Source organism: Triturus cristatus, chromosome 8 (genome assembly GCF_964204655.1).
Source record: "Triturus cristatus chromosome 8, aTriCri1.1, whole genome shotgun sequence".
Taxonomy (NCBI): Eukaryota; Metazoa; Chordata; class Amphibia; order Caudata; family Salamandridae; genus Triturus; species Triturus cristatus.
Window position 1 is genome coordinate 602,832,475 of NC_140591.1, and position 27,745 is coordinate 602,860,219.

At 42.6% G+C, this 27,745-nt stretch overlaps 1 protein-coding gene across 15 annotated transcripts in view; it reads right to left on the minus strand.

Annotated features, from left to right (window-relative positions):
- Positions 1-27,745, minus strand: part of MYCBP2 (MYC binding protein 2) — a 1,771,217-nt gene that overhangs the window by 1,623,276 nt on the left and 120,196 nt on the right. For all 15 annotated transcript variants that reach the window (XM_085622060.1, XM_085622057.1, XM_085622054.1 and 12 more), the window contains exon 2: positions 685-760. In XM_085622060.1, the coding sequence (XP_085478186.1) occupies positions 685-760 (76 nt within the window). The remainder of the gene's footprint in view (positions 1-684; positions 761-27,745) is intronic.

Here is a 27,745-nt window from a genome sequence, read left to right on the forward strand (position 1 = left end):
AAAAGAAAGGCAAAGAATAGGAAGCCCTTAGGCACATCACATCCGAAAAGAAGGCCGGTGATCTGAAAGAGCCTAGTTTTATGAAGTGTGGTCTAAATCAGTGTTTCCCAAAATGTGGGTCACCAATTTTTGGTGGGTCGTGAATTTTCAAGCAAGAAAATCAAGATGCCTTTACATTCTGTATTGATCTTGTTGCGCTTCACAGGCAGAAGACAGTCTGCGAATTGACCTCTGACAAATTGCTGCTTATTTTTCAACATGAAGATTGAGATTTACAAACTCCTCTCACTTTGCAGTCAGAGAAAGAAAAGTAACTGAATTATGTGACAATCTTGCTGGTGGTGGTATTTTTATTACATATTTAAAGGCTGTTTTGATAGAAAGTTTTGGTATAAAACATGTACTTCAGTAAAGGTCGAAATGCATGTTCATATTTAAAAAAAGTGTTTGCTAATAATATGTAACAGATAAAGGTTTGTGTGTGTATATAGCCATGTTATGGCATTTAATTATTTCAAGCCACTGCCATACGCTTTTCCATTTTTACCAGTTCGTGCCCCAACACATCAGTAGGTCTAACAATCATAAAATGTTCGGACTTCGTTATGCTAATCCCGTGGTAGATGCTTATTTTTAGTTAATATCAGCGAACATGCTCCGCCCAGCATCAAACATCAAATTTACCTTACTCCGGCCTTTCACTTTCGATTTGGTCTTCTGCTTTCTTTTCAGTTTCTTCTTGCTCAGAATTTTCTTATTCCTAAAAACGAGGCAAGGAAAAAACGTGTTCAGGAGCTGGACATACAATCAAGCAGCATAAGAAAGTGGATATTCAGTACTCCCAGGTTAACATGTGTTTTTTTTTTACTTAAGTGTTAACCCCTTCCCTGCTCATGACGGAGCCGCTCCGTCATGAGCCACGGTTGCCGTGTGCTCATGACGGAACGGTTCCGTCATGTTACGGCCGTTGGCGGCCGCTCCGCCTACGCGGCGCTGATTCCCCGCCTGTGCGGGGGGACAACGCAAATGGGCGGAGTCATGACGGAACCGTTCCGTCATGAGCACAGCTCAACCGTGCCTCATGACGGAGCGGCTCAGTCATGAGCACAGCGCCACCGCGCTGCCCCCCGCACCCCCCAGCACCGCGGCGGAATTCCCGCCGCGGTGAAAGGGTTAAACTACCAAAGTTCAACTTGCGGAATAACTGTTACACTCGCTGACATGCCAGATGCAGTGGTACTCTACCTGCAACCTGTTCTTTTTACTCTATGTTTTCCAGCCAACACAACAAAGTGCAAAGGGTGAAGGTAAGTAAAATCACCCACCCTTCTATAACTTCTCTGATAAACAAATGATAAAAATAAGATTTGGCAATACCAATAGGTCTGGTTTATGAATGGAAGTGGCTTTTGTGTTGGATGGGTATAGGCACTCAATTAGTCACCATATATGCACTGTGACACTCATCTTTCCATTCATGCATCCATTCATCCATCAAATTACTCATTCCTGCATTCACGCTCTAGCTCAACGTCAATAAGAAAAGCAGAAGTCAATAAAATACACACAATAGATTAAATGAATACAACTAGAAAAAATGCTGCCGCTCAAACATGGAGGGAATATGCTTGCATTAACTAAGCTAAGCTAAACATAGCAGTGGGCTACAGTCATGTAGAGGGGTTGTAAATAGTCTAATGTGCTTTTAGGTCTCTCTGAGCCCAGCGCATGCGCTGGCTCGGAGAGACATTTTGTATTTGGGATTTTTAAAGTGCTGCCTGTGGCCTAAAGCTTGAGTGCACGCGAGCAGCCGCCAATCACTGCTGCGCGCGCACCACTCGCGTGCTTGCCACACAGCGCGTCCCGTCCTAGCGATCGTGATCCCTTTCGCTTTGATCGCGATTACTTTCGCTTTCGCCGTTACTTTTGGCCAATGCTTGGTGTCAAAGCCGTGAACCTGTTTTGAACAATGACAATTTCAATGCAAAATAAACCGAACGTGTGCAAACTCGTGCACCCACTAGTATTCACAATCAGTTTATAGGTGGCGGTTCACCCTGGAAACGAGCAAACATATTACTACAAAATGCAAGAGCAAGCGTCTTTTCAAAGTGGCAAATGATAGGAGTGGCACATTGTGTTTAGGCCTGCAACGTTTGTAAAGTTTCGATATATCCCAAGTCTGCAGCTGGGTTTACCATCATCAGCTGTGCAAGGTTTGTTTGTGCACCACGAGAAAGTCTCACGGTCGAATCAATCCTTCCACAGTGGAAAAGGTGAAAACGTATTCTCTGCGAGTTTACATGTTACAGATGTCGTCTATCAGAGCGGCAAATGTCTGCAGAATGTTTCTCTGCAAGTTTTCCTTGTGAGAAAGTATTTTACATGTCACAACTGTCACTCAAATGTTGGGGGGAGGATAACACTGCATGAAGTTGCACACATTTCACTAGAAACAAACTGCGTTGCAAATATCTCTCTCTCACTCACTCACTCACTCACTCTCGTGGACGCTGACACTGAAAGCAGCCGCCACGCGCCCTTTCTCTGGCCCAGAAAATGTATATTCCTTCCAGACTAGCGCCCTCGTGGGATTTGGAAAGTCGCCGAAAAGCTGCACGTTTAAAAAGATCCACTCAGTGAGAAGATATGTTAATTGCAAACTGTACTCTATGCGCTCATTGAATCCCCGCTTTTACCCGCTACATCCTGGATGTCATGCAGTATTGAGCGGTGTGTTGATGTCCCCTGTAGAGCGCTATTTCATTGCTAGCTTAACCCACGCCCTGAAACCAATGACAGAAAGTGAAACACACCCGTATTTCAGGGGTGCCGGAAATAAAAAAGTCTCTGTAAAGGGATAAAAACTACACTGATCCACAGGTGTGCTGGAAAGTTTCTCATTTGTTTACTCGGGGAGTTCTGCACCAGATAGAAAACTGGCATGAGTAAAGCTTGCAAAGTTGGAGTAAACCTTTAAATCTTCAGTTTTCAATTAGCCCTCTTTACTGCTGTGATTAGGCGCCCGGTGCTGACAAAGATTATACCATTGGCGGCGTGGACTAACAATACAAAGCTAATGACTTCACGCGCAGCCGAACAGTGAGATATGCTGCGCAGTCTCCGTCTCGCGCGTCTATCACCGACTCCCTGCCCCAAAATGTATTTTAATTCACCCTTCTTTACCCACCTCTCATTCCTTCCATTTCCTCTGTCTCCCCATGCTATCCTCATGCTTTATATTAATTCCCTTCCCACCAGTGGCGCTCTCCCCCATACTCCTTTACTCTCATTCACAGCCTCTCTCCCACTTCAGCCCGCCCTCCTACCTGTCAGTGGCGTCCTCTCCTCTCCTTACCACATAGCCGTCTCTTCACCTCTCTTTCGCCTTAGCCTGCTCCCTGCCCTCAGTAGACTCCTTTCTTCCTCCTCATGACAACATCTTCCTTCCTACTCTTCGTCTCTCTTCCTCTTCATCCTGCCCCTTCCCACCAGTTACTCCTCTCCCCTCGGTCACATCTTCCCTCCCAGACCAGTCTACCTCTCCCCCTCCTGATCGCACGCCCCTTCACTCCCTGTCTCAGTGCACTACGATAAAAAAACAAGCATTGGCATAGGCAATACGTCTCGCTTTTGGGAACTTATAAGTATTTAGTTATGCAGCACAATATCCTTGGTGCAACAACATGAACTGTTGCATGGTTAAACACTTATAAGGTCCCAAAGGCGAGACCTATTGGCCATGCCAATGCTTGTTTAAAGTTGCAGCATAGCCGCCACATTTATAACCAACGTGGTGGCCATCTTGGGATTATAAAACAATGATATACTATAGACAACAGCATTCCACAATGGTCTCCTCCTTTAGATGCAGCACACTGAAGATCAAATGAACGACAAGCATGCTAAACATTAGTACTGTCTGGAGAGCTTCAGTATCCTCTTTAACATTAATATAAGAAGACAACCAAATAAATGGAATGGGAACTATAAAAAGTGAAAAATTAAAGAACTGGCCAACAAGCCCTAACACTGAAGGATACTCACTTCCAGGTACCAATGACTGATGTGGATAGAAGCAGAGTTAAAATGACGGACAGACCAAGGGTAGAACAGAGCTGACCCAAAGGCCCTCTATGTGAGTGTGAGAGTGAGTGTATATATACTATATATATATATATATATATATATATATATATATATATATATATATATATATATATATATATATATATATATATATATATATATACATATATACATACACATACACACACACACACACAAATATACATACACACATATTCACTGAAAAAACCATAGGTTTCACACATGTTATAGTTAGCGGAAATTTTACTGATAAAAAACCAATGAAATTCCCCCGTTATAGTTAGTGCAGGCAACTATAACTCACGCGACCGCAATCCTCTGCTGATGCCAATACTGTATTTAGACACTTATTTGCCCATGTCTTCTTCCATACATTTTTAGCTATACATATATTACAAATATTTTTTTTGCATAAAGACACATATGTCATCAGCAGAAGATTGCGGTCGCGTGAGTTATAGTTGCCTGCACTAACTATAACGGGGGAATTTCATTGGTTTTTTAATCAGTAAAATTTCCGCTAACTATAACATGTGTGAAACCTATGGTTTTTTCAGTGAATTTGCAAGGTTTTTTAAATGCTAATTCCTAACTATAACGTGTGTGAAACCTATGGTTTTTTCAGTGAATTTGTTTGGTTTTTTAAATGCTAAGTTACTTTACGCCATTCGTGGCGTGCGCGCCCACTTAACGCAGTTCGTTCCGTGCGCGCACGGTGCGCTTCGCGCACCGTGCGCGCACAGTGAGCACGCGGTGCGCTTCGCGCACCGGGCGCCCACTTTACGCAGTTAGTGCCGTGCACGCACGGTGGGCACGCGGTGCGCTATGCGCACCGCGTGCCCACGTTACGCTAGATGGGCCATGTACGCACGATGCGCTTCGCGCACCGTGCGCACATGGAGGACATATGATGCACTTCGTTTTGAAAGGTAATATTTTAATTTTTCGTATATTTTATAAGCCATGCACAAATGGTGCCCTTCAAGGCACCAATTGCACACGGGGTGGAGAGAGTGTGGATATTTTTTTTTTTTTTTTAATTTTTTACCGTACGCGTACGGTAAGCGTAATAGGCGAAATTACCGAAAAAATAAAATTTCCGTTTTTGGCCTTGGGGGATCTTTGGGGACTCCCTCAACATGGCTATGTGTGTGGGAGCTGTCTAAAAAGCCCCTTTACATGTTTTTGGGCTTTATATTTTAAAAATCACTCTCAGTGCGAGAGAGAAAATGGCGGCCGCCGCTTCCTGGTTTCGGCCGATTCGAATGTTTACTTAGATCTAAGAGCCAATCAGAATCGCGCTCGCGCACGCCACCGTACGCGTACGGTAAGCGTACCGTAAGCGCACCGTAAGCTGGCTCAGATATATATATTGATTTAAAGGCTATTTTCTCAGAATCTACTGAACAGATTTACACCAAACCTACAAAAGGCACTTCCTTGACCTGAGGACTACCTCTCTGCCAAATTTTTAGTAATTCTGTTCAGCCGTTCGGGCTGTAGCCCTGTCTAAAGGTCCTATGGAAAAATGCATGGGAAAAACGCGTTTTGGGACCCCCCTTTTATCTCAGCCCCCGCTTGACGAATCCCCCCCGAGACTTTCAGGGTAGGAGCGGAGCGTAGCGCCTCACCTATTTTGAAAAATTCGCGAGGATTCGTCGACCGGCGCCAAAGTTATTCAAAATAGAATGTTGCGGATTTCCTATGGAAACGTGGTCCTAACTATAACTACCTACTGGCGACCGCCAGTAGGTAATACATAAATATACATACACACGTAAATATACATGCACACATTTATATATATTCACTGAAAAAAAACAGGTTTCAGGCACGTTATAGTTAGGAATTAGCATTTAAAAAACCTTAGAAATTCACTAAATAAAAAACTATAGGTTTCAGGGGCGTTCTAGTTAGCTGGACATTTCCCTCGTACAAAACCATTGAAATTCCCCCGTTATAGTTAGTTCAGCTAACTATAACTCGCGCCCCCGCAATGCACTGCTGATGACGTCACATATTACATCACTCATGATATGGTCAGTGACATCACTGATGACATCACTGATGACCTCTCAAATTACATCACTGATGATGTCATTCATGTGATCATTTGATGTATCTTCTGACAATCTAATATAACCTTTGATACACCCACTCTAAATTACATACTGCCACTCTCAAAACCATAGACACTCCAACACCAATAAGTACATACCCCATCACAGAGTCTTAGGTCTAAAGACCCATCCACTCACTCACCCGCACAGTCACTCATACTTATGGTCACTCAGTACAGGACTATCATATGCACTCATACACTTATATAGACACTCACACACCGCTACTCATCCATAGAGGTACTCACACACGTACTCAGTCATGCAAATAATTAATCACACTGACATTTACTCACCTATACAGTTATACACACACAAGCTCAATTACTCATACAAATACTAGCACATTCTTATAGTCTTATACAATCAATGATACAAGCACACGCTCATCCATACAGCCACTCACACGATCACACACTCTCAGTTATAGTCAATTCTGTACTCCAACATACATATATACTGCCGTTCACATATGTAGTAAATTACACATGTACTAATGAAATATATATTCTCACTAACACAAGCATACACATATTCACCCACCCATACAATCCATTACAGACCTAGTGTTGAAACCATGTACCCAGTGAATCACCCACGGACACATCTATGCAGAGTCACACACATCCCACTCACACAAACACTCAGGCACCCATACAGATACTCAGACAACCAATCAATAACTTGTATAGACACTCATATACCTATTCACAAAACCATGCATCCGCTTACACACCAGACAGACGCATACAGACATTCACACAGTTTAGTCACTAGCCCATGCATTCAGTAAGATACGTTTAATCACTCACTTATACAATCCTCCATACAGACACTTATACACCCACTCATTCCCCAATACAGCTTGGCATATATATGAAACAAAATGAAACTTTACAAAAACAGACAGACACTGAATGAAGTCATCGGTGATGTAATCAGTGATGTCACCGACCATGTCATGAGTGATGTAATATGTGACGTCATCAGCAGTGCATTGCGGGGGCGCAAGTTATAGTTAGCTGAACTAACTGACGGGGGAATTTCAATGGTTTTGTACGAGCGAAATGTCCAGCTAACTATAACGCCCCTGAAACCTATGGTTTTTTCAGTGAATTTCAAAGGTTTTTTAAATGCTAATTTCTAACTACAATGTCCCTATAACCTATAATGTTTAAGTACATTTTAAAAAGAAGTGTATACTTTTTATAGTGAAAACTAACTTAACAGTTGTCTTTTATAACTTATAATTATGGCTCCTGGTTTTATGGTATTTATTTTTTGGGCAATTCCGTCTGTATTTATCCGTATCTTTTTTTAAATAATTGTATCTTTATTTACCCATATATATTTGGGGTTTTGTGTAAAAATGAATCTGAAATGAGTATATTTCCACATTTATTTGTCTGATTAATATGCACTCATACCTGAAGGACTGACTGTTTTCAGTCATATAAACACTCTCAGATGATAAAATATGCACAATCTTGATATTAAAATGTGCATGTTTTCTTTTACGAGCATATATATTGCAGTTTAAGGCTCTTTACTAAAATTCTTTTATTGCTTTAACCCTTTTACTTTTAGAACGACAGACCTATTGGCCTGGAAGTCATGACTGACAGCATTTAAAATCGCTCAAAAAATAACCCAATTTCTGTTTATATACACATTTTAAAATAAATACAGAGAGGAAAATAAATAGTTTTCGGTCTGTATATATCTGAAAAAATCAGTAAAAACGGAAAACAGGAAGCCCTACTTATAATTTAACAATGTTTACAACTGAATTAGCAGTAATTAACATACAAGTGTAGTAAAAGTGTGACGCAGCACCTATAATCCCGGACTTCGAACAACAGTGTTTACATATCGATTCCCGGCTCGAGCACCAGGTTAGCCCACCACTATCTCACTGTGGGCAACACCTTGCTTAATCTTCCCAACGCCGGCACACCTTTCCGGGGGTAGCTGTACGCTTTATAAAGGATGGCATTTTTTTAAATTTAACAGCATAGTGATGACAAATATTAGCACATTGTGAATGATATTTTTTTTTTATGTCTTCTATTTAGATGTTTCTAATCATGAGAATGCAAGTGACACAGTTTGCCGGTTAACAGTTTTTAAACTCTCCAACGTATGTACAGATTAAGGACCTTATACGTGTTGCGATGGAATTCGAAAACTTTACAGCTTCACATTTTGTAACTTTTCCCAACACGTGCACAAGTTAAACAGTTAAAACGTGAGCACGCGTAAACTATAAAACATGACATCTAAATAGGCGGAGCCGCACACTCCTTCCATAACCAAAAATTATATAAACCACACCCGTTGTTCGATTGGTTTCGTGAGTTATTTATCCGTGTCCATTCTGTGATGCAGGTTCCCTTTTCTAGCGTCGGATTCTTGTTTTGCAGCAACAAAACATATTCCGGAGTTGTAAGTGGTTTGATTATGGCATAGTAGATGTTTATAATACGTAGATATTTGTCAATATTTAAACATATATATCTAGACAAAAAGTGTTATTGCATGTTTTTGCCTTTTTTTCCTGTAACGTTAGCAGCTCGTTTTCAGAAACAGACAGATTACAGCAAACATTGCTCCTTTTCTGGCTCCTTTCAGTTTATATATTGTGACTTTCTATATTATAATATTGACACTGTACTTCACTTCAGAGGTGTTGGTAATCCGTCGGCGCAAACCCTAAAGATTTATAATTAACGTCACCAGCATGCAGTTGTTAGTCTGTTTTCCCCTGGGGATCATATACTGTCAATATGTAGATTATAATATGAACATGGTGATCTCAGGGGAGTTCATGACCCGTCGGAGCAAAGAGTAAAGATATATAAGCAACGTCACCAGCTTCCGGTTTGTAGTCGGTTCCTCCCTTTTGATCATATACTGTGAATGTGTAGATTATAATTTTCACAGTCATAATGATCTCAGCGGAGTTTATGACCCATCGCCACGAAAATCAAACATTTCGAAGTCCCGGAGAAAAGAAGCTCTGAAAATATTCACCGCTCGAAAGTATTTCGTTATTGATCTTCTGTTGTGTTCATAACTTTATTTTCCTTTTCTTTTTACTGTAACAATGGTGTCACTCGGTATATTGTAATAGACGGTCCTATTGTTACAGGAGAGGAATTGGAGATTTGTCGGCGCCATCTGAAATACAGCTTACTAAGCTTTATAACATACTGGATCAGATATTTTTTCAGTGAGCATATTTTACGAAATTGCAGTCTAAAAAAATATAGCTTTCATACATACTTTTACTTTAAATATTTGATAAACCCTACATTTCTGAATGTTATTTTCTAATTTTTTTCTCAGTTGCAGTTCCTATTCACCTTCTCCCTATAGAATATATAAGACCAGTACTGTACTATCCTGTATATTCTTAAATGAGTGCGTGATTTGTTAGCGGAACAGTGTGCGACCTCTAAGCACTACGACAGAACGTTCCCGAATTCTACAAAATACAAACTTGAAAAATGATAATCGATAAATTTCTATGTAATATGAAGTCATTTGTGATAAACAGTTTTTTACTTATTCTTCTGACCTCAGATGATGTAGTGCGGGAGTGTTTCTTATAGCACTTCTTTTCTACTTTATCTAAAAGTAACTGATGCCCTCTTATATTATCAAGAATATGGGGCAACACTTTTACAAACTATAGCAGACTATAGCAGAAAAAAGGAGGGTGTGGCCATGCATTTTTGTCACCCCTTTAATATATACAGCGTCAGTATCCTAAGAAAGTTAATCTGTAATTGCTAAATAAAAACTGTTTGAAACCTAAACTGAAATTTTTGCTGCGCAACCACACTTCCCCATCACAAAGGTGAACACCATATTAAAAGTAAATAGTGCTCCTGGGAAGTATCCCACCCGCAAACTTTTTTTGAAACATACTTTGATTTTTCCCTTTAAGCTTCATATGTCTCACCATCACATTACATATTAGTAGTATCTGTAATCATTTCTTTATAACAATTGTACACATGTATGACATAGTCTTAATATAAGTTAACTACGTATAATCAGTCTTTATATTAATTGTAGCAAGATAAAATTCTTTTGGGACATCCATCCCAGTTGATGGTGTTGCGTTATCACAGTAATACAAAAAACAGTCTCCAACTCCCTCCTGCCAACCCACCCCAGTCTCGCACGTACGGCTAAATCTGTCACCTTTTGCATCTTCCGGTCTATATTCGTGCCAAATCTACATGCGTATACAATACATCTCCCGGTCTTCTGCTTAGTTAACTAGACTTAGTTACCCTTCTGCACAGTCAGTTGCGTAGCCTGTTTGGGGTCTTAATCTACATCTGTCGATTTCATGGCTTCCAGCATCCCATCCCACTTCATTGCAATTGGCGTTTTTCGCAGGCCCCTTATTTCTTCTCTGCGCAATGACGCACTCTCGGCAGTGCCCCATCTCAGTAATTCCATGTACCAGGTTAGTACATCTGGGGGCTTCCGCGATTTCCATCTCATAGTTATATTACGTATAGCTAAGATGAGCGCTAGGTTTATAAAGCGGTTTTGCACTTTATGTTTGGACACTCGTTTGTGAAGTCCTAAAATGCATTCTTCCATTGTGTTCTGCAGTTCCCGGTTTGCCGTTTCCCCTCCCACCAGCAAACCTAATAAAAAGAAGACCTCAACACACACTTTTTTCCACCATGATTTGCACACCCAACGGCAATTATATAAATGGCCCTTAAAATATATAAAAAACAATTTTTACCTTCACAATCCCTCTCCACCTTGTGACCACTGTACAGAGTTAATAGCGTTCCTCCCCTCCCCTCTACTACTTTGTTTTCCCGTAGTCCTTTGGAAGAGCGTCACAAAATGGCTGACAACAGTGAACCGTTCCCCACCCAATAAGGAGCAAACTTGTACTCGGAACACTTTAGCCAATAAAATGTCCATGTTGTTCCGCCGTGGAGGAGGGAATGGCTGCCAACACTTCTACTTTTAATGCTTCACAGCCAATGAACATTAAGCTTGGGAAGGTCCCGCTCAGAACACGTTACCCAATGAGATGTCCCTAATACTCAGCTGAGGTGGAAGGAATCGCTGACAACACTTCTACTTTCAATGGTTTACAGCCAATCAACATGAAGCTCTGGAAGCTTCTCCTTGGAACACGTCAGCCAATCAGATGTCACTCCTACTCCGTGGAGGGAAAGTGAATGGCTGCCAAAACTTCTACTTTCAATAGTTCGCAACCAATCAACATGAAGCTCTGGAAGCTTCTCCTTGGAACACGTCAGCCAATCAGATGTCCCTCATACTCCGAAGGAGAAGGGAATACCTAGCAACACTTCTACTTTCAAAAGTTCGCAACCAATCAACATTAAGCTATGGAAGGTCCTCCTTACAACATGTGAGGCAATTAGATGTCCTTGCTACTCTGCGGAGGGGAAGTGAATGGCAGGAAACACTTCTACTTTCGAAGGTTCGCAGCCAATGAACATTAAGCTTGGGAAGGTGAGTGCTTTTCTTTATGTTCGGAAGGAGAATGTGAGGTTCGTTCTCTGTCTCTATCTCTCTCTCTCGCCATCTCTCCATAACCAACTCAAGCCTGCAGTACTGAGCATAAGCTTTCCACAATGTCAGCATACAATCAAAGTGTAAAAATGCATACAAAATTACAGTTGTCAAAGCAAAATACTATCTCTCCTAAGAAGGCCTAATAAAGAGAATTGTAGTGCATATCGTCCACCCCCATGTTTTGTTTAGGTGGATCACCTTGACAAAAATCCTTGCCTACTACAGTAATCTGTGAAATTCCACAGAACAAAATACCTGCCTAAAAGCTTTAGCACAGTGTATTAACAATCCATCCTTAAAAGCCTGTTATTTTTAACAAATGCTTTTCACATTAAGTAGGTGAGGCCTGTTGGCTTGGTCATAAAGTTTCATAATAAACAAATCAAAGCTATGAAATCTGCCATGACTTTTCCCAATGGACCATTAAAGCCTTTACTATTAGCTTTACACCTTACCTAACACAGGCCTACGCAGGTGCACATAAAGTGGCAACCATCATGCATACGGTCATAAAATTACAAATCTGTAGGAAAATTGATCCTGTGAAACAATATACAAAGTGAGTGGCCAATGCCAAAACCATTGCCTACTAGGTAATCTGTGAAATAACATGTAACAAAATACCAGTCTGTAGCTCGTAACACAAAGTGATAACAGCCAACCGTTAACGTCTTATTGGTTTTAACAAATGCGGTTTACAATTATTAAGCTAGACCAACTGCCTGGGTCATAACATTTTAAAATAGGCAGATCAGACCAATGGCATAAGACATAACATTTCCAGTGCACCAATCAGGCCTATAGAAAACTGCGTGGATCCGCTTCGGTTGAGTTCCCAAGTCGCAAAAATGTAAGTGTAGTGAATACACTTAAACATTTGATGTAAAGTGGTATATTTATTTAAATACTCAACCGGAGGCAAAGGCAATACGTCCTGCCCGGAGCAAACGGCAAATCCAGTGAATCGTATCGTTAAGACTTTTCAAATATAAACATACAGTTTATCCAAACAGGTAGCTCGTACACAGTCAACGCGAGCTTAACATTTTAAATACAAACAGGTTCTCGTTCTGCTTCATCCTCGTGAATATTCTGATGAGCAAGAGACACGAGACAAAGCAGAACGAGACATAGAACACTACTCTCAGGCCAGCTGTTTTGAGCATAAGCTTTTCTACAAGGCAACCATCAAACATGCAGTCATAAAATTAGAAAGTTATTCAGAATTACAGTTGGCTGCGCAAAATGTTTCTCTCCTAAGAGCCCCTGACAAGAATTCTCAGAGGAAAACGTATAAATCTGCCGTTTGCCACCTGGGGGTAATCACCACCAAAATAATTGCCTACTAAGGTAATCTGTGAGATTCCATGTAACAAAATAGGTATCTGTAGGCTTTAAAATGGAGTAATAACAATCCACACTTTAAATGCCTATTGACATTATACAATGAATACAACAAACTTAATGCCTTTATCATAACATTTCATAATAAACAGATCAGGTCTATAGCCAGGGCCACCATAATTATGCTATTTTGGGACTGTATTTTCTACACAATTATAAATTTGCCAATTTTGGTACATAATTTGTTATCTGCTGCATAGTCTGCAGAGTTTAACAAAACAAAATGTTTCTAGCTCAAACGGATCAAATGTCACCAAAAATGCATCAACACCTCCTGCTCCACAGGGGAAGGTTCTTTGCAAAGATAAACTAGTCCCCTTTCTGTTGCTTACTGCTGTATTTTGGTGTTAAACTCGTACTAATGAGCTAAAACATTTGCCCAGACAGCGTTAACCTCTGTAAAAATGACAAAATAAGGAAGTAATACGGTCACAAAATGTGCCACATTACGCCACGTAGTTTGCCTTTATTTGTTGCATAATGAATAATTTCCTAGTTATCGTAACGGAAAGTTTCAATTCTATTAAGGACTCGGAGGTGAGAATTATGCTTTACTTTCTCCACTTTATTAACAAGCAGCCATTTTAAAGAAACTGGTAAACAAACATTCCCATAAACCATAGGGAATGGAATAGAGTTTTAACAGTAGAGTATGCAGTCCATGTACAGAGTGTCCGTGGGAAACCACCAATCACAGGGCTTCCAACACCTCATAGTCCTCGGTCAGCCTCTACTCCCCCTCTTTTGATGCTCTTGAACAGCCAGTCTGAACACCTCAGGAATCCTGCTTGACGAAGTCCCCTACAGGTAGTAAGAAAAACAATAATAAGGCAACCGCCGAGGCTAAGGTTTAGCCCTGTAGGGGGACAGATCAAAGGCAAAAACCGACAACTATAACTGGAATAAGACCCAAGCATAACACACTTTACTTACCCTGATACGAGGGTGGGCAGTTACACGTAGGTGTACCCTCGGTGGGATAATCCTCGCCTACAAGTCCTTAATAGAATTGAAACTTTCCGTTACGATAGCTATGAAATTTTTCATTCTATGTCAGGACCGGAGGCGAGGATTATGCTCGTTTAAAGCTTACTCACCACCAAGTGAGCCATATCAATCACCGGTTTAAAGTAAAACCGCTTGAAGGTAGAGTCAGAAGACCAATCCGCAGCATTCAGAATGTCCTCCAGACGAGCTCCCAGGGTAAATGCTTTAGAGGCCATTGCCCCCCTACCCGAATGGGCACCAAAAACCCAAAGTTCGATGCCCTCTTCCTGCATCACCCAACAGACCCAGCGGGCTATCGTTGGAGAGGAAACAGCCTTGTGAGGCTTCTTAAGGGTGATAAGCAGCTGCTGCTCACCCGGAGGGCACAATTCCTCCGACATCTCCTCATACGCCTTTAAGCAAGATACTACGCAGAGCTTAGGAGACTCCGGGAAGGCAGGGTAGGAAATAGTTTTTGTGCCCGTTTTAGTCCGCAGATGGATTGTGAACGTGATCCCCAAAGGGGAAAAAATTCTCCCAGACACATCAAGCGCCCGGACGTCAGACAGTAGCCTGCAGGAGACTAGCATGGCTAACTTCGCCGAAAGCTCCTTGCGGGAAAGGAATCTATTCGGCTGCCAGGACAGGAACAAGTTTAAGACTTGATTTACATCCCAAAGGACAGAGTACCTCGGCTCCGGTGGTAAGGACAGGCGAATACCTCGCAATAACCTACACACCAGGGGGTGCTCACCCACTGGGGAGCCGTCCACCAAGACATGCCCTGTCGAAATCGCGGAACGGAAGGTACTGATCGAGCAATAAGCCAAACCGTCCTCCGCCAGGCCAGCCAAAATTTTTTAAACGGTAGTCACATCTGCTGCCGCGGGATTGAGACCCCGTCGCAAACACCAACGATACCACCTCCTCCAAGTGGATCGGTACCGCTTAGCTGTACTGTCAGCCCAGGCCTTGGACATGAACTTCTCAGCTGCTCCCGAAAGGCCCGGGACCTTCCAGCGTCCCCGGTAATCCTCCATGCCATCAGGGCCAGAGAGCCCTGCAGAATGAGCGGGTGAGGTTCCTTGTCCGGATTGAGCAGGAGGGCTGGAAAGCGGGGGAGTGGGATTGGAGAATACCATGAAAGTTCCAGCAGAACTGGAAACTACACTTGGGACCTCCATATTGGGGTGACCAGCACCAATGTCGCCCCTTGCCGGCGAACCTGGGCTGAGACTCTCGTTATCATGGCAAACGGGGAAAAGGCGTAGCCTGCCTCGTTCCAACAATTCTGCAGAAACGCATCCGTCCTCTCCGCCAAGGGATCCGGTCTCCAGCTGAAGAAGCGAGGAAGCTGGTGATCCAGGCGGGAGGCAAACCGATCCACTGAGAAGGGGCCCAGACGTGCTGGAGATCCGAGAACACCCCTGGATGGAGTTTCCAAAGGCTCGCATCATGAAGATGTTTAGAGTGAAAGTCTGTCACCTGATTGTTCCGTCCAGGGAGATACTCCGCCGTGAGAGAGACCTGACGATCCAGGCAGTATTGCCAAAAGGTGTGCTGCTAGGTCTGATAGGGCCTTCGATTTCGTGCCGCCAAGATGGTTTATGTAGCGGACTGCCGATACGTTGTCCATTTTGAATAGGACACATGACCGTATCGAGTCCCTGGTCCAGCAATGGATTGCGAAAGAGCCTGCTAAGAGCTCGAGACAGTTGATGTGATATTGTTGTTCTCGAGGAGACCACGCGTCGCCCTTATCATCCGCGTCGTCCTTATCATCCGCGTCGCCCTTATCATCCGCGTCGCCCTTATCATCCGCGTCGCCCTTATCATCCGCGTCGCCCTTATCATCCGCCCCCAGGGCAGGAGGTGAGGGTCCAACAGGTGCTGCTGGAACAGTGCCGGAGGGCGCCTGCGAGCTAGACAGGAATGCTTGCTTAAGGCGACTGAATGCATCAGCGTCTACGCCAGAGTCTCGAGGTCGCTTAGAAGGTGGGGGCTGAGCATCAGATACAGCATTACCTGGTGCAGGGTTCTGCGCAAATTGCGCAGCTTTGGCTAAAAGCGCTCAGGCCTTATGAATTTTACGAGTCAGACGATCCTCTAACGGCGCCATAGCTTCCGCAACCGCAGTGTGAGTGGAATTGTCCAATGCGTCATAAAAAGAATCATCCCAAGGCAGGGCGTTAAGGGGCACCTCCTCCCACTGGTCATCTTGGTAAGTCTCCTGATAGGCATCCATGACTCCAGGCAGAAAAAAACAACCTTCAAAAGATAAGTGGGTAAGTTAGACCTGTAGGTCAGAAATGGGGGGCTGGGTGTCAGCCTAAACTTTGGGCAAGCAGGGCCTGCGTGGAAAAAGGGCTAATGCCCATGGCCCAACAGCCCAGGTGCAAGAAGTAATATAAATGGGTGATCTGCCTATCAGAAACGGGCCTTAGGAACTCTCAAGGTCCCACTTGACAGACTCCACAGGAGCGTACAAACAGCCTAATACTGACCCCTTGCACAAAAGCTACTGCCTAATGGCACTCTACAGACCCAAACACGAGCGTAACACAAGGGGCGTGCACAGTGATTGAAATGCTGCCTAACGGCAGAGTACAGACCCAGGCGGGCGTGAGGCAGATCAAGGCTCCACCGCGGCGCTGCTCAACGGCTGTGAAATGCGCGGAATGCTGATAGAGCTTGCACCGCGGAAGAGGGCACACAAATTCACCCTAGCGGCCGGAGGAGCGGACCGCGAGCCAGCACCAACAGCCGCCGTTAGGGAGAAGACGCTCCCATGGCCATAAACAAACCGGCCCGAGTAGCGGGCGCGTTTGTTCGCAACAAAACAGGAAAACAGAGTACCTAGGCAAATAAAAACCTTCAGAGGCGCTCGCAGCGGTAAAATAAATAGAACCGCTAGCGAGTGCCTGCGAATATCGTCACATAGAAAAACGACACAGAAGGCAAAATAAGCACTAGAATAACACGAAAGGCTAATATCAGCAAGCGAAATGCATGAGCTAATAAGCCAACAACAGAATCAAAGGCAGATATAACCAAACATTTCCAGAGAGAAAAGAAGGCACTTATCTGGCTGCAAGCAGCGAAGAAAGAGGGGGGAGTAGAGGCTGACAGAGGACTGAGGTGTTGGAAGCCCTGTGATTGGTGGATTCCCACGGACACTCTGTATATGGACTGCATACTCTACTGTTAAAACTCTATTCCATTCCCTATGGTTTATGGGAATGTTTGTTCACCAGTTTCTTTAAAATGGCTGCTTGTTAATCAAGGGGAGAAAGTATAGCATAATCCTCGCCTCCGGACCGGACATAGAATTTAGTAAACCCTGCTGCATAATTTGGTCACCCTCGCCTCAATTCCAGTGTCGCTGCAATTAACTTGGCTTGCCCCAAAATCCAACCTGTGCTGCTCTATTGAGTATAAACTTTCCCACAAGCCAAAAAGTGCAGACACATTTGGCCCAATCAAATCCTGTACTAGTGAGAACCAACATGTATGTGTAGACTTAGCCCCTCTCTCGGTTTTATTCTGAATACTCTTTTTTTGTGGATCACAAAGTCACACAACAGTTGCACTATCAATACAGACCTACAAATCCATGTAGATTAGCATAATCATCCTATACTGTTCTCAAACACAAAACTGAACTCTGAAATCTTAAGTTTATGATGAGACGGGAGGGTGCTGGGACTGCACTGCATTCTTCGTGACTCACCTCCTCATGTCTGTGTTGCTACCAAAGAAGATAAACACCATAAAATATCTATTAACAATAAAGAAAAGTGATTCAGCACACACCCTTAGTCATTATTTACAATCATATGCAGGTTAATTTAAGGTGTGAATTTTAAACATTACATTGGACATATGATGCAAATTCTTAAAGAAGATTGCTACTTTAAAAATACATTTCTTTATTCATGATATTCTCAAGAAGATTGCTTCTTTTTATTTTGCAGTAGCCTACGCATTTCATCCAGACAGGACTTCTTCAGGGCTTTGATTAACCCCTTCAGTGCCCCGCCCTTTCCCCGCCCTGTGCCGGCCGTTGCATTAGCGGGCGGGGTTCATGACGAGATAGTCTCGTCATGGGCACAGCGCAACCGCGCTCCATGACGAGACTATCTCGTCATGGGCACTGAAGGGGTTAATGCATCCTCTGTGTGATGTGATGATGACATAAGCTTTCACTTGTCAGGAGCGAAACGCCTTAACTGAGGGATATTCTGCATTCTTTCAGCCAGAAATCACAATCTGTGGTAAAAATGTCTTAATAGGTGTTGTCAGGATGAAATAGCAAAAGGCAATTAGCATGAAAATTTCGACAACTAGATGTTCTGGGCCTTCTGAACTACTTGCACTCGGGTACATTATCCCCGTACCTTTATAATTTGGAACCATGCACAGATCCGCGAGTGATAGCTCCCGCGTATCATGTGTGAGGTATCAGGGCTAAGGCCTTGCTAGTACTACAGAACACAGACGAACCAGAACGTCCAGTATCGGAAATTTTCATGCAAACTGCCTCTTGCTATTTCACCCTTAGAACACCTACTAAGACATTACCAGCATAGATTGTGATTTCTGACTGAAAGAACACAGTCTCCCTCAGTTAAGGCGTTACTTCCTTCGGACAAGTGAAAGCTTATGTCATTATCACATCACACAAGAGGATTCATTAATCAAAATCAATTGTGGTTCAGCTGTTTTTAACACATACCACCAAGGAAGAAATTCACATAAGGCTTTAAATTATCAAAACCACAAATAACTACCTTACTTTTTAGGTCTTATTCTCATGGTACATGTAGACAAATATGTTTTCATATATCCGTTTAAAAACCATATCACAATATAAAGACAGTCCCTGTTCAGACCCCCCTGAAAAGTTGATGCAACAAAGCACAGTAAAACAAAACATAATATAATACAAGGCAAAAAAAATCAAATGGGAGCACCCTCAAGAAGTGATAATCAATCTGTTACAAGTGCTGATCCGTCAATTTTTTATCAAACCTGAGTCCTGATGAAGTCAATATTCTTTATCTACAATCCCTCATATTCAGCATGAAAATGCATGGACGCGTTTTGGTCGACTTAAACAGATACCAACCACCTTCTTCAGGACAATGATTTTGGGTATAAACCTCCCTCAAATTAAAAATGGTAGTTTGTTAAATGTCTATAAAAGAACATACATCTATGTACGTGCTTTGTAGACATTTTCATGCTGAATCAGACTGCGAGGGATGTAGATTGAGTATATTAATTCCATAAGGACTGGGTTTTGATGAGAATTGGCGGATCAGCACTTGTAACAGATTGATGAACATTGTTCTTGAGGGTGCTACCATTTGATTTTTCCTTTTGTGATACTGCCTTTTAACGGATATATGAACAAATCTTTTTTATATGTACCATGAGAATATGACAAAGAATCAGGTACTTGTATGTTTTTTCATATAAATTAAAGCCATATGTAAATTTCTTACTTGGTGGTTTGTGTTAAAAACAGTAGAACCCCAATTGGATGTGGGAAGATTTGACTGAGTGCTGTTACTGCGTGGTTGATCGTACCAATTGTGTGACATATTGGCTCCAATTGGAGTTTTTCATTCTACTGATTTGTAGTGCCCTGTTCCTTTGGTGTGAGGGACCCATCTCTCTCTTTTTTTGCAATACATTAATCAAAGCCCAAAAGAAGTCATATCTAGATGAAACGCATAGGCTGCTACAAAATAAAAAGAAGAAATCTTAATGAGAAGATCATAAAGAAATTACATTTTAAAGAAACAATCTTCTTTGAACATTACATTGGACATATGATGCACAGATTCAAACGTCATACCTTATATGAACCTGCACATGATTACAAATAAGGATTCAGGGTGTGTGCTGAATCATTTTTGTTAATGGACTTTTCCGACATAGGATATTAAGTTGACTGCTCCCCAGGATTCGGGCACCACCATATTCTTACCATAACTATTACCCACGATAGGGAGAAGTGCGATATTCTGGCCTCAGTATTTTTGTAAATCACCATAAAATATCTGGTTATGCAAGGCACTTTAACAGCATAACAATGCAATGTGTGCCCCTAAAAATTCAAGTTCAGGCAGCCATACTGCCACTGGCTCAAATAAACAATGTAATCACAACTGTGAGGAGGGGAAGCACTTTTTTTTCCTTCAGAAGCACACAACTTCTGTCAAGTCAAAACATTTACTTCTGGCTAATGCGTTCTCAAGAGAGCCCCAATGAAATGTACAAGGATATTGTGCTAGCATTAAGCACAAACATACATAAACTATTTAATTGATAGACTGTATAAAAACAAAAATTGAGAATTTCCATGGAATTCTGGATACGTCTTATCATGCCAATACTAATACTGTATATCTTACATTCAACAGCGTCACTGCATCCAATATTCACACAGGGCTGCAGGGCATTAACGTCAATTGATCCATCCAGTCCATGACAAAATGCATTTTACAAAACTATTGTTTTAAATATTTAATTTCCTGGTGAAATGTCGTTTTGAGTTTTTACATGATTTTAAATTTAGCATCAATAAATTAATTCCTTGAATACAAGAGGAGCAGATAAATCCAGTTGTTTAAGGATCACAAACTCTGCAGTCAATATGCCCTATAGGTCATCATATTCATGATGATGCAGGTAGAGACTTTTTACTTAAGAATAAAGGGATTAACTCAAAACGGAAGTGCAAGTTTGATCATAGTCCCTATATTAGAAGTATACATCAGCAGTGATTACAGTCAGTTGGGGGTAGTGTACCATTTTAGTAATTCCTTTTACTTTGCCTTAGTGATGGACCCCATTCCTGTGTCCATCTTTAAGTGTTCAAGTGGATTATTCGGTTTATTATTGTGCTCTGACCAATTGCATAGTTGGGTATTGTGGTGCCAGGAAGCCAGTTTGGTCCCGCCCACTTAGTTGGGTAAGGGCAAGTTTCTAGTTCTTTCATGAACTTCAAATCGCTGTTTATGCCTAATATCTTCACTAGAAAGGAGTTCCAAAGTTTTTCTGATTGCACTGAGAAGGATGTTCCACCAACAGGCTGACTTACAGGAGGGAATGGTTAGAAAAGAAGCTAGTCTTGGGGGACATGGCCAAGCAAGATGGCTGAGGGGACGTGAGACGCTTCAGCTCCGTAACCCCGTGGCTGCCTTAAAAGGTTTTTCGGACTTGTGGAGAGCTGAGCACGGACTGTTTTAGCGGGGCATTTTGCCGAGCCGCTTTGGAGAGCAGCAAGTGGCCCTGCATTTGGGTCCGTGACAGGAGAATAGACCCGAAGCAGACGCAACATGGCGTGGAGAGCGGTGCAGGCCGGGGCAGGCGCAAGCTACTGACCACCCTAAGCTTTCAGACCTGGCGCGCTTATGCCTCCTGCGCGGACGATCGTCCCCCGAAGGTGTGCCTTCCAGGAGGCTGCCTGGATGTGCCTCTGGCCGCCCGGTGCCCCGCCAAGTCACGTCACCTGAGGGGCTAACGCGGGTTAACGCAGTAATGCTGGGCCGCGGGTGAGGCCTGGAAAACCTCTCAGAGGTACGCTCGCCACATGCTGTGACAAAATGGTGCGAGGGGCACAGACATCGCTACTAATGAGCCAGGCTGGCAGTCTGGGTGCGCAGCAACATTTTCACCGTAATTGACTCTTTTGAATGGGAGAAGATTCCAAGTGGCGCCCTAACCCCAGAATGGCGCCCACGAGATGAACTGCCCTCAGTACGATTCCGGTTCTGCATCGCTGGGACCACAAGAGTTGAGGTAGGCTGGGCACCCTTTCTCCTGTACCCCTTCCACGGATTGGACCACTGGCTTCTGGTTGCTGCTGTCTTGGATGCCGTTCCTCCATGCGAGCTGCCTGACCTTAAGATGGCCGCCAACGTCCATTAACTAGCAACCGGCCTGTGCAGAGTGCTTGGAGAGTATGGGGGCCTTCCCGGGGCACCATCCCATGACAAGGTCTGCTGCATGCTTCGGTGCCATTCGCCGCATAGCCCCTATGCCACCTAAGAAGGTGTCAAACAAAGTCTCCCGCTACTTTGCTGCTGCGGACAAGATTTCTACTTCTGCCAATTCGGATCAGGCAGAGACCATGGCTCTCACAATGGAGGACCTAGTAGCCACTCTACGTCACTTTAAAGCTGATCAGTCAGGAGATAAAGAAAGATTTACATGCCTCCATGGATCAACTGAAAGCTGACCTCACAGAAAATGATGGCTTCCCTTCGACAGGACTTGGATGTGGTGGGCACCAGGGTGCTGGAGGTGCAGGAACAGACGCAGGCCCTCGATGCATGCTCCAGCAGCTTACACGACTCCCAGCTGGCACTCCAGTCTCAACTGCAATAAATACTCCAGAAAAGAAGCTAGTCTTGAGCAGAAAATATGACTTTGGAAGGAATCTTTAGTATGTAGGAATCGCAGGCCTTTCTAGTGCATGGATCTGTGGGCAAAGTAGAGTGTCTTAAAGGCTGAGCAGCTAGCTATATGTGACCAGATGAATGCCTGAAGCACCAGCAGTAAGATCTGTTGTCTTGGATGAAGGTGTAACTGTAGTCTTACTGCAGTGTTTGAAATCCTTTGAGGTCTACAAAGAAAGAATATGTGAGCCCCTAGGCGCAATTCATCTGCCTAACCTTCTGTGACATCACATATAAGAAATGTCCTCAGGTTTCTGTGGGTACCCAGTGTGAAGAAGCATCACAGTCTTCACATTTTGTTAAATTCACTTTGTGACTTGACTAACTTTTAAGGTCTGTGACGGGTTAAAATCCTAGTCACTGCAAGGTTTCTGCACTCTTATTGTTGGTTTCTATTTCAATGGAATTTCTAGTTTGGGGCATACTGCTGTAAATTGGTAGTTCTGCTACTGTCCAGGTTATGATTTCCAGTTATGTAATTGCGTTTAAGGTGGTCGACCTTCATATATTTGTCAACAGTACAGAGAAACTCCGTTTGGATGAGTTTTTAGGATTTCCAGTTTTGGGGTTATGTGTTGTCTGTACAGCTGTAGTATGGTAGGTTGAATGACAAAATGTCATTAATCCCCCCAAAAAATAAAAATAAAAAAAAGGAGGAGAAGGTGGTCGCTATCTTCAAAACCCTAAAATTATACCCATGCTCCCATTTTCAAAACTCTTAAAAAAAAAAAAAAAAACATTTTAAAAAGCCAAAGTCAACATTTTTACTTAAGGACCTGCCACAGTATTCAATCGTGTACTGAGTCCCTTATTGTGGCAGGCAAACAAGCACTCTTCCGACCTTTCCTCTCTCGCATCTCTCCCTCCAACAGGATGCCCACTTGCAGATCTACAAAGTCTTTGACTCCCTCGTCTCACATAATCAATTACTGCAAGAAAGAACGCGATAAAAAATAAAGTAAGTGAAAGTTACAAAGGCAGCCCATTTACTTTACTGAAGATTCGACACGTGCTGCATTTCACTTTACTTTGTTCCACAGCTTTACCTAATCTCACTGATGCGCAGGGATTAATGCACTTCATGCCGCCTACGTCAAGTCGTGAATAGCAAAGGCGCGCGCTACATTATCACATTGACAATGAAATAAAAGCTACTATACTATCAAATTCAGCAGTAACTGCATCACCAGAGGAATGATAATGATTTGGAGGCAGGGAACGAGCTAGGCTGACTTTTCGTGTCTCCGGAATGGTGAGCGGGCCATCCCCAAGTCTAAAACTGAAAGTACCAGTGTGGGAAGCAAACAGACGCCTTCTTGCGGCTTCTGTAACCAGGGGCCAAGCCCCCCTACCGCACAACATCTGCACAGGGAGGGATTCCTCTGACAAACGTTGAGGTAATGGGTTTTAATTCAACAACCAATGAACACAAGTTTTACATATGAAGTATAGTATGCATTTCATCGCCTTTCAAGCGACCCTTCAAAGAGGGTCCCCTCTGAGGGCTCTTTGCAAAGACATTCACATGCTCTTTAAGGAGCAAGGATGAGGAGGAGCACATAACCCCACACATTATGGGCAGGACTTCTCAAATGCATTTAACAAAACCACAATATGAGAATAAACATTTTTCAGGGTTCACAACAAAGACTGCACCAACAGGATACTGCGGACGGTAAGGCATCTACTGTGGAAACACTGCAAAAAAACAGGTTAAGGGTCTGAATCACACCAACCCAACACCTCTCTTCAAATGCAAGTGTTCGATAAAATGAATGCCAATAGTGGACTGGCGAAAAGTACTAAATATTACCAATTCTTCTTCTACATAAATGAACAAATCCTTTTGACAGTTACTATTTTCATCAAATGTAAAAGTCTTTTGCAAAATTGCTTCATGCCTTTTTTTCCCTTTGTTTATTTCTCAGTAACGTCAATTGTATATTTTTGCAAAGCTACAGTTAAGAATGACACATTTGGTAATAGGGAAGCTCAAGGAATTTATAGGCTGTGTAATTCTGGATTGCTCGAATGAAACTCTCCGAGGTGTCGCAATACAAATGCAATGAAATCATTTTACATCCAATTATTAAATAATTATGACTGACATATGTTTAGAGACCTGCATCAACAGGCATTGTTTAGAAACCGCGAGCGGGGCAGAAAGTATCACAATTTCAAAGCACCTGCTATTTTTATATCATACATGTTCTGGCATTATAAAGCCCTTTTTTCAATCAGAAATTCACTGGTATTATAACAAAGAAAACAAAGGTAAAGGCAAGTTTGTGTTCTAATTAATGTGTTTTAAGGTGGAGGAAATCCCCTTAATTTAAGAGGAATGCTCACATTAAAAACATGATCGGACTGAGTACGAAAGATCCGCTTTAAAAAGCTTCTGGGGTTACAAATAAAATGTGAGTGGCATAAAGATAAAAAACAGTTTGGTCCTAATGTGACGTCAATGTGTTAGCGACTGCGGTAAAGGACTGCCTTCAGAAATAAGGAAACCAACCCTAGTTTTTGCATTATCACTGAGGTGCTGGATTTCTCTAAACTAGGATGAATCATTCTGCAATGAGCAGGTGATTTGCAATCCTGTAAAGTTCTGACAGATACCCTTTGCAGTTAGTGGAGATCAGTCGCTGTGGCACAGCTGGTCTAGTTTGGCCCCTGCCCAACAGTCGGGCGGCAGCTTCATAAAACGTGGAAAGCAAACACTACCTTGGCAGTCACTGCTTGCAAGCTCTGCATTCGGTGAACAAGACAGGTATGGGAGTTTCACCTCAGAAGAGGATGAACACATCCTGTTTTTTGTTCTTCCTTAAGCCACTGTATCTATTATTTTACGTGATGTATGTGTCTTTGGATAGCAAATTCTAACAGTTTGCATGGTCTCAAAGTGCTTTCTGGAATCAGCGGTCTGGCTCTCTTTTGGAAATACTTGGTCAGTCCAGCATCTAAGGATGTCACTGCTAATCTTCTCCTTTATAATGTTCAATTATTTTGCCTAAAGCGCTGTTTCAGGGACCAGTACAAGCCTAAATTGAAGAAGTCTACACTTTGATGACAGAGACACAGAGAGAGACAGAGACAGAGACAGAGACAGAGACAGACAGAGAGAGACAGAGACAGAGACAGAGAGACAGAGAGACAGAGAGAGTGTGTGTGTGTGTGTGTGAGTATAAGGTTGGCAGATAGATAAAAGTTTAAGCTGTCTCTAAGACGAACCTAAAAACAAATTTTCAAACAAAACAAGCATTGGCAAAGCCAATGGGTCTCAGCAATCCAAGAGTAAAAGGTGTCGCCAATGATTAAGTCTATAGACGTTGTCCATGCTCATGGCACATCAGCGCAGCCATGAGCACTCGGTGGCAGGTGATGCCTGCCCTCCTCGCAGTATGCGTAGCGTGCGATTGTGTTTGTAAAGATGCACCAAAATAAAGACTTTAAATCACGGGTACGCAAAATTACAAGTATATCATGCCAATGCTGGACCGAGTGTTGACGTACATCAATCATATGTAAAATGGCTAAAAAGGCACCCTCGGTAAACAGCATCCGACATTGGTCTTCAGGCTTTGAATGCACAGCAAATGTGATGAGATAAGAACACGATTTACAGAGTGGTTTACAGAGGAGCTTGGAGCAGAGTGAAAACACGAGCGCTCTGGTTAGGTGCTCTTTAACAAAGAGAACAGTAGTTCCTGAAACAGATCCTAAAATGGAACAGTGGAGAGATTGTGTAATTGGTCCATGCTCTCGGTAAGGGCTAAACACAGGAGGCGACATGACAAATCCATGCCATGGACAAATGGGGAGAAAGAATATGAGAGTGACTATGTAGGCAGCAAATGGGAAGCCTATGGGCAGGCGGAAGCCCACAAAGTATATACAACATGCAGGGATGTGGAATCCCTGTAGCCTGACTCCCAGGGCATATTGTTTGGGGTCAAGGGCAACAAGTTCTCATGTGTATTTTGTCCGTGAGACAAGTAGGCCCAACCCTCTGCAGCACAAACCCTTTGGCTGCCAGTTTGAAGTACCACATTATGGATGTCTGCAGTCTAGGTAATATTTGTTTCCATATGTTAATGCTGTTCAAACCTGTATTTATGGTTCATTAACTGAAGGGCTTCATTATTAGGGTAAGCGCTCTAAGTAAATGTTGTAAGCTCTGACTGCACTATTGAAAGTGTTTACAGAATAAAAATGTGTACACACGATTTCAAAGTTAAGCAATAGGAGGCTGTGTTTAATGCTCCCAAAACGCTCTCTGATTTGATACAAATATTTGCAGAAGCTTCAAAGCAAGATTGATTATTTGCTTTCAAAATAAAATATTCACTAAAAAAATGAAAGCAGAAAAAAATATTTCGTTAAACTAACATTTCAGGTACCATTTCTTTGCAGCACCATTTAGTAACATGTGTTGATGCATGGTAGTATTACCCAATAATAGTCATAATGGAAAATCAGTGTAACCAGTTTCAATAAGATTATGGGAAACAAAAATAAACAAGCATTGGCAAAGCCAATAGGACTGAAATTGGTGGTCAGCTTATTAGTTTTGTCAATGTGTGACTTGTTTTGGCATGGTTTTTGTAAAACCTTATTGGTGTGGGAGCTGCCGGGCCGTCACCATTATAACAAACATTGGCAAAAGCAAAAATTGTTTTTGGTCTCAACAAGCAGACACTGCCACAGTAGTTACTGGCAGTGAACAAAACTACTTTGTGTGCCGATATGCTCCTTGAGAAAGAGAAGAATGCGGTCACTCGGGAGAGGGAGATATATATATATATATATATATATATATATATATATCATGGTCAATGCCAGACCAATTTAGGGGCCCAATTATTAAAGAAAGTCTCAAAAGGGCACCCATGGTATATGTCTTTGCATTAAGTGCAGCTATACCGCTTAAATGAATTTACAGAAGTAGAACAAGAAATAGAAGTCCTAGAATATATTTGTGAACTGCATTTTAGCATGAGCAAAAAGTTCACTTTCCCTCCAACCACTTTTTTCCCGAACTCTGGAAGAAGGTTTAGGTCTGCCATT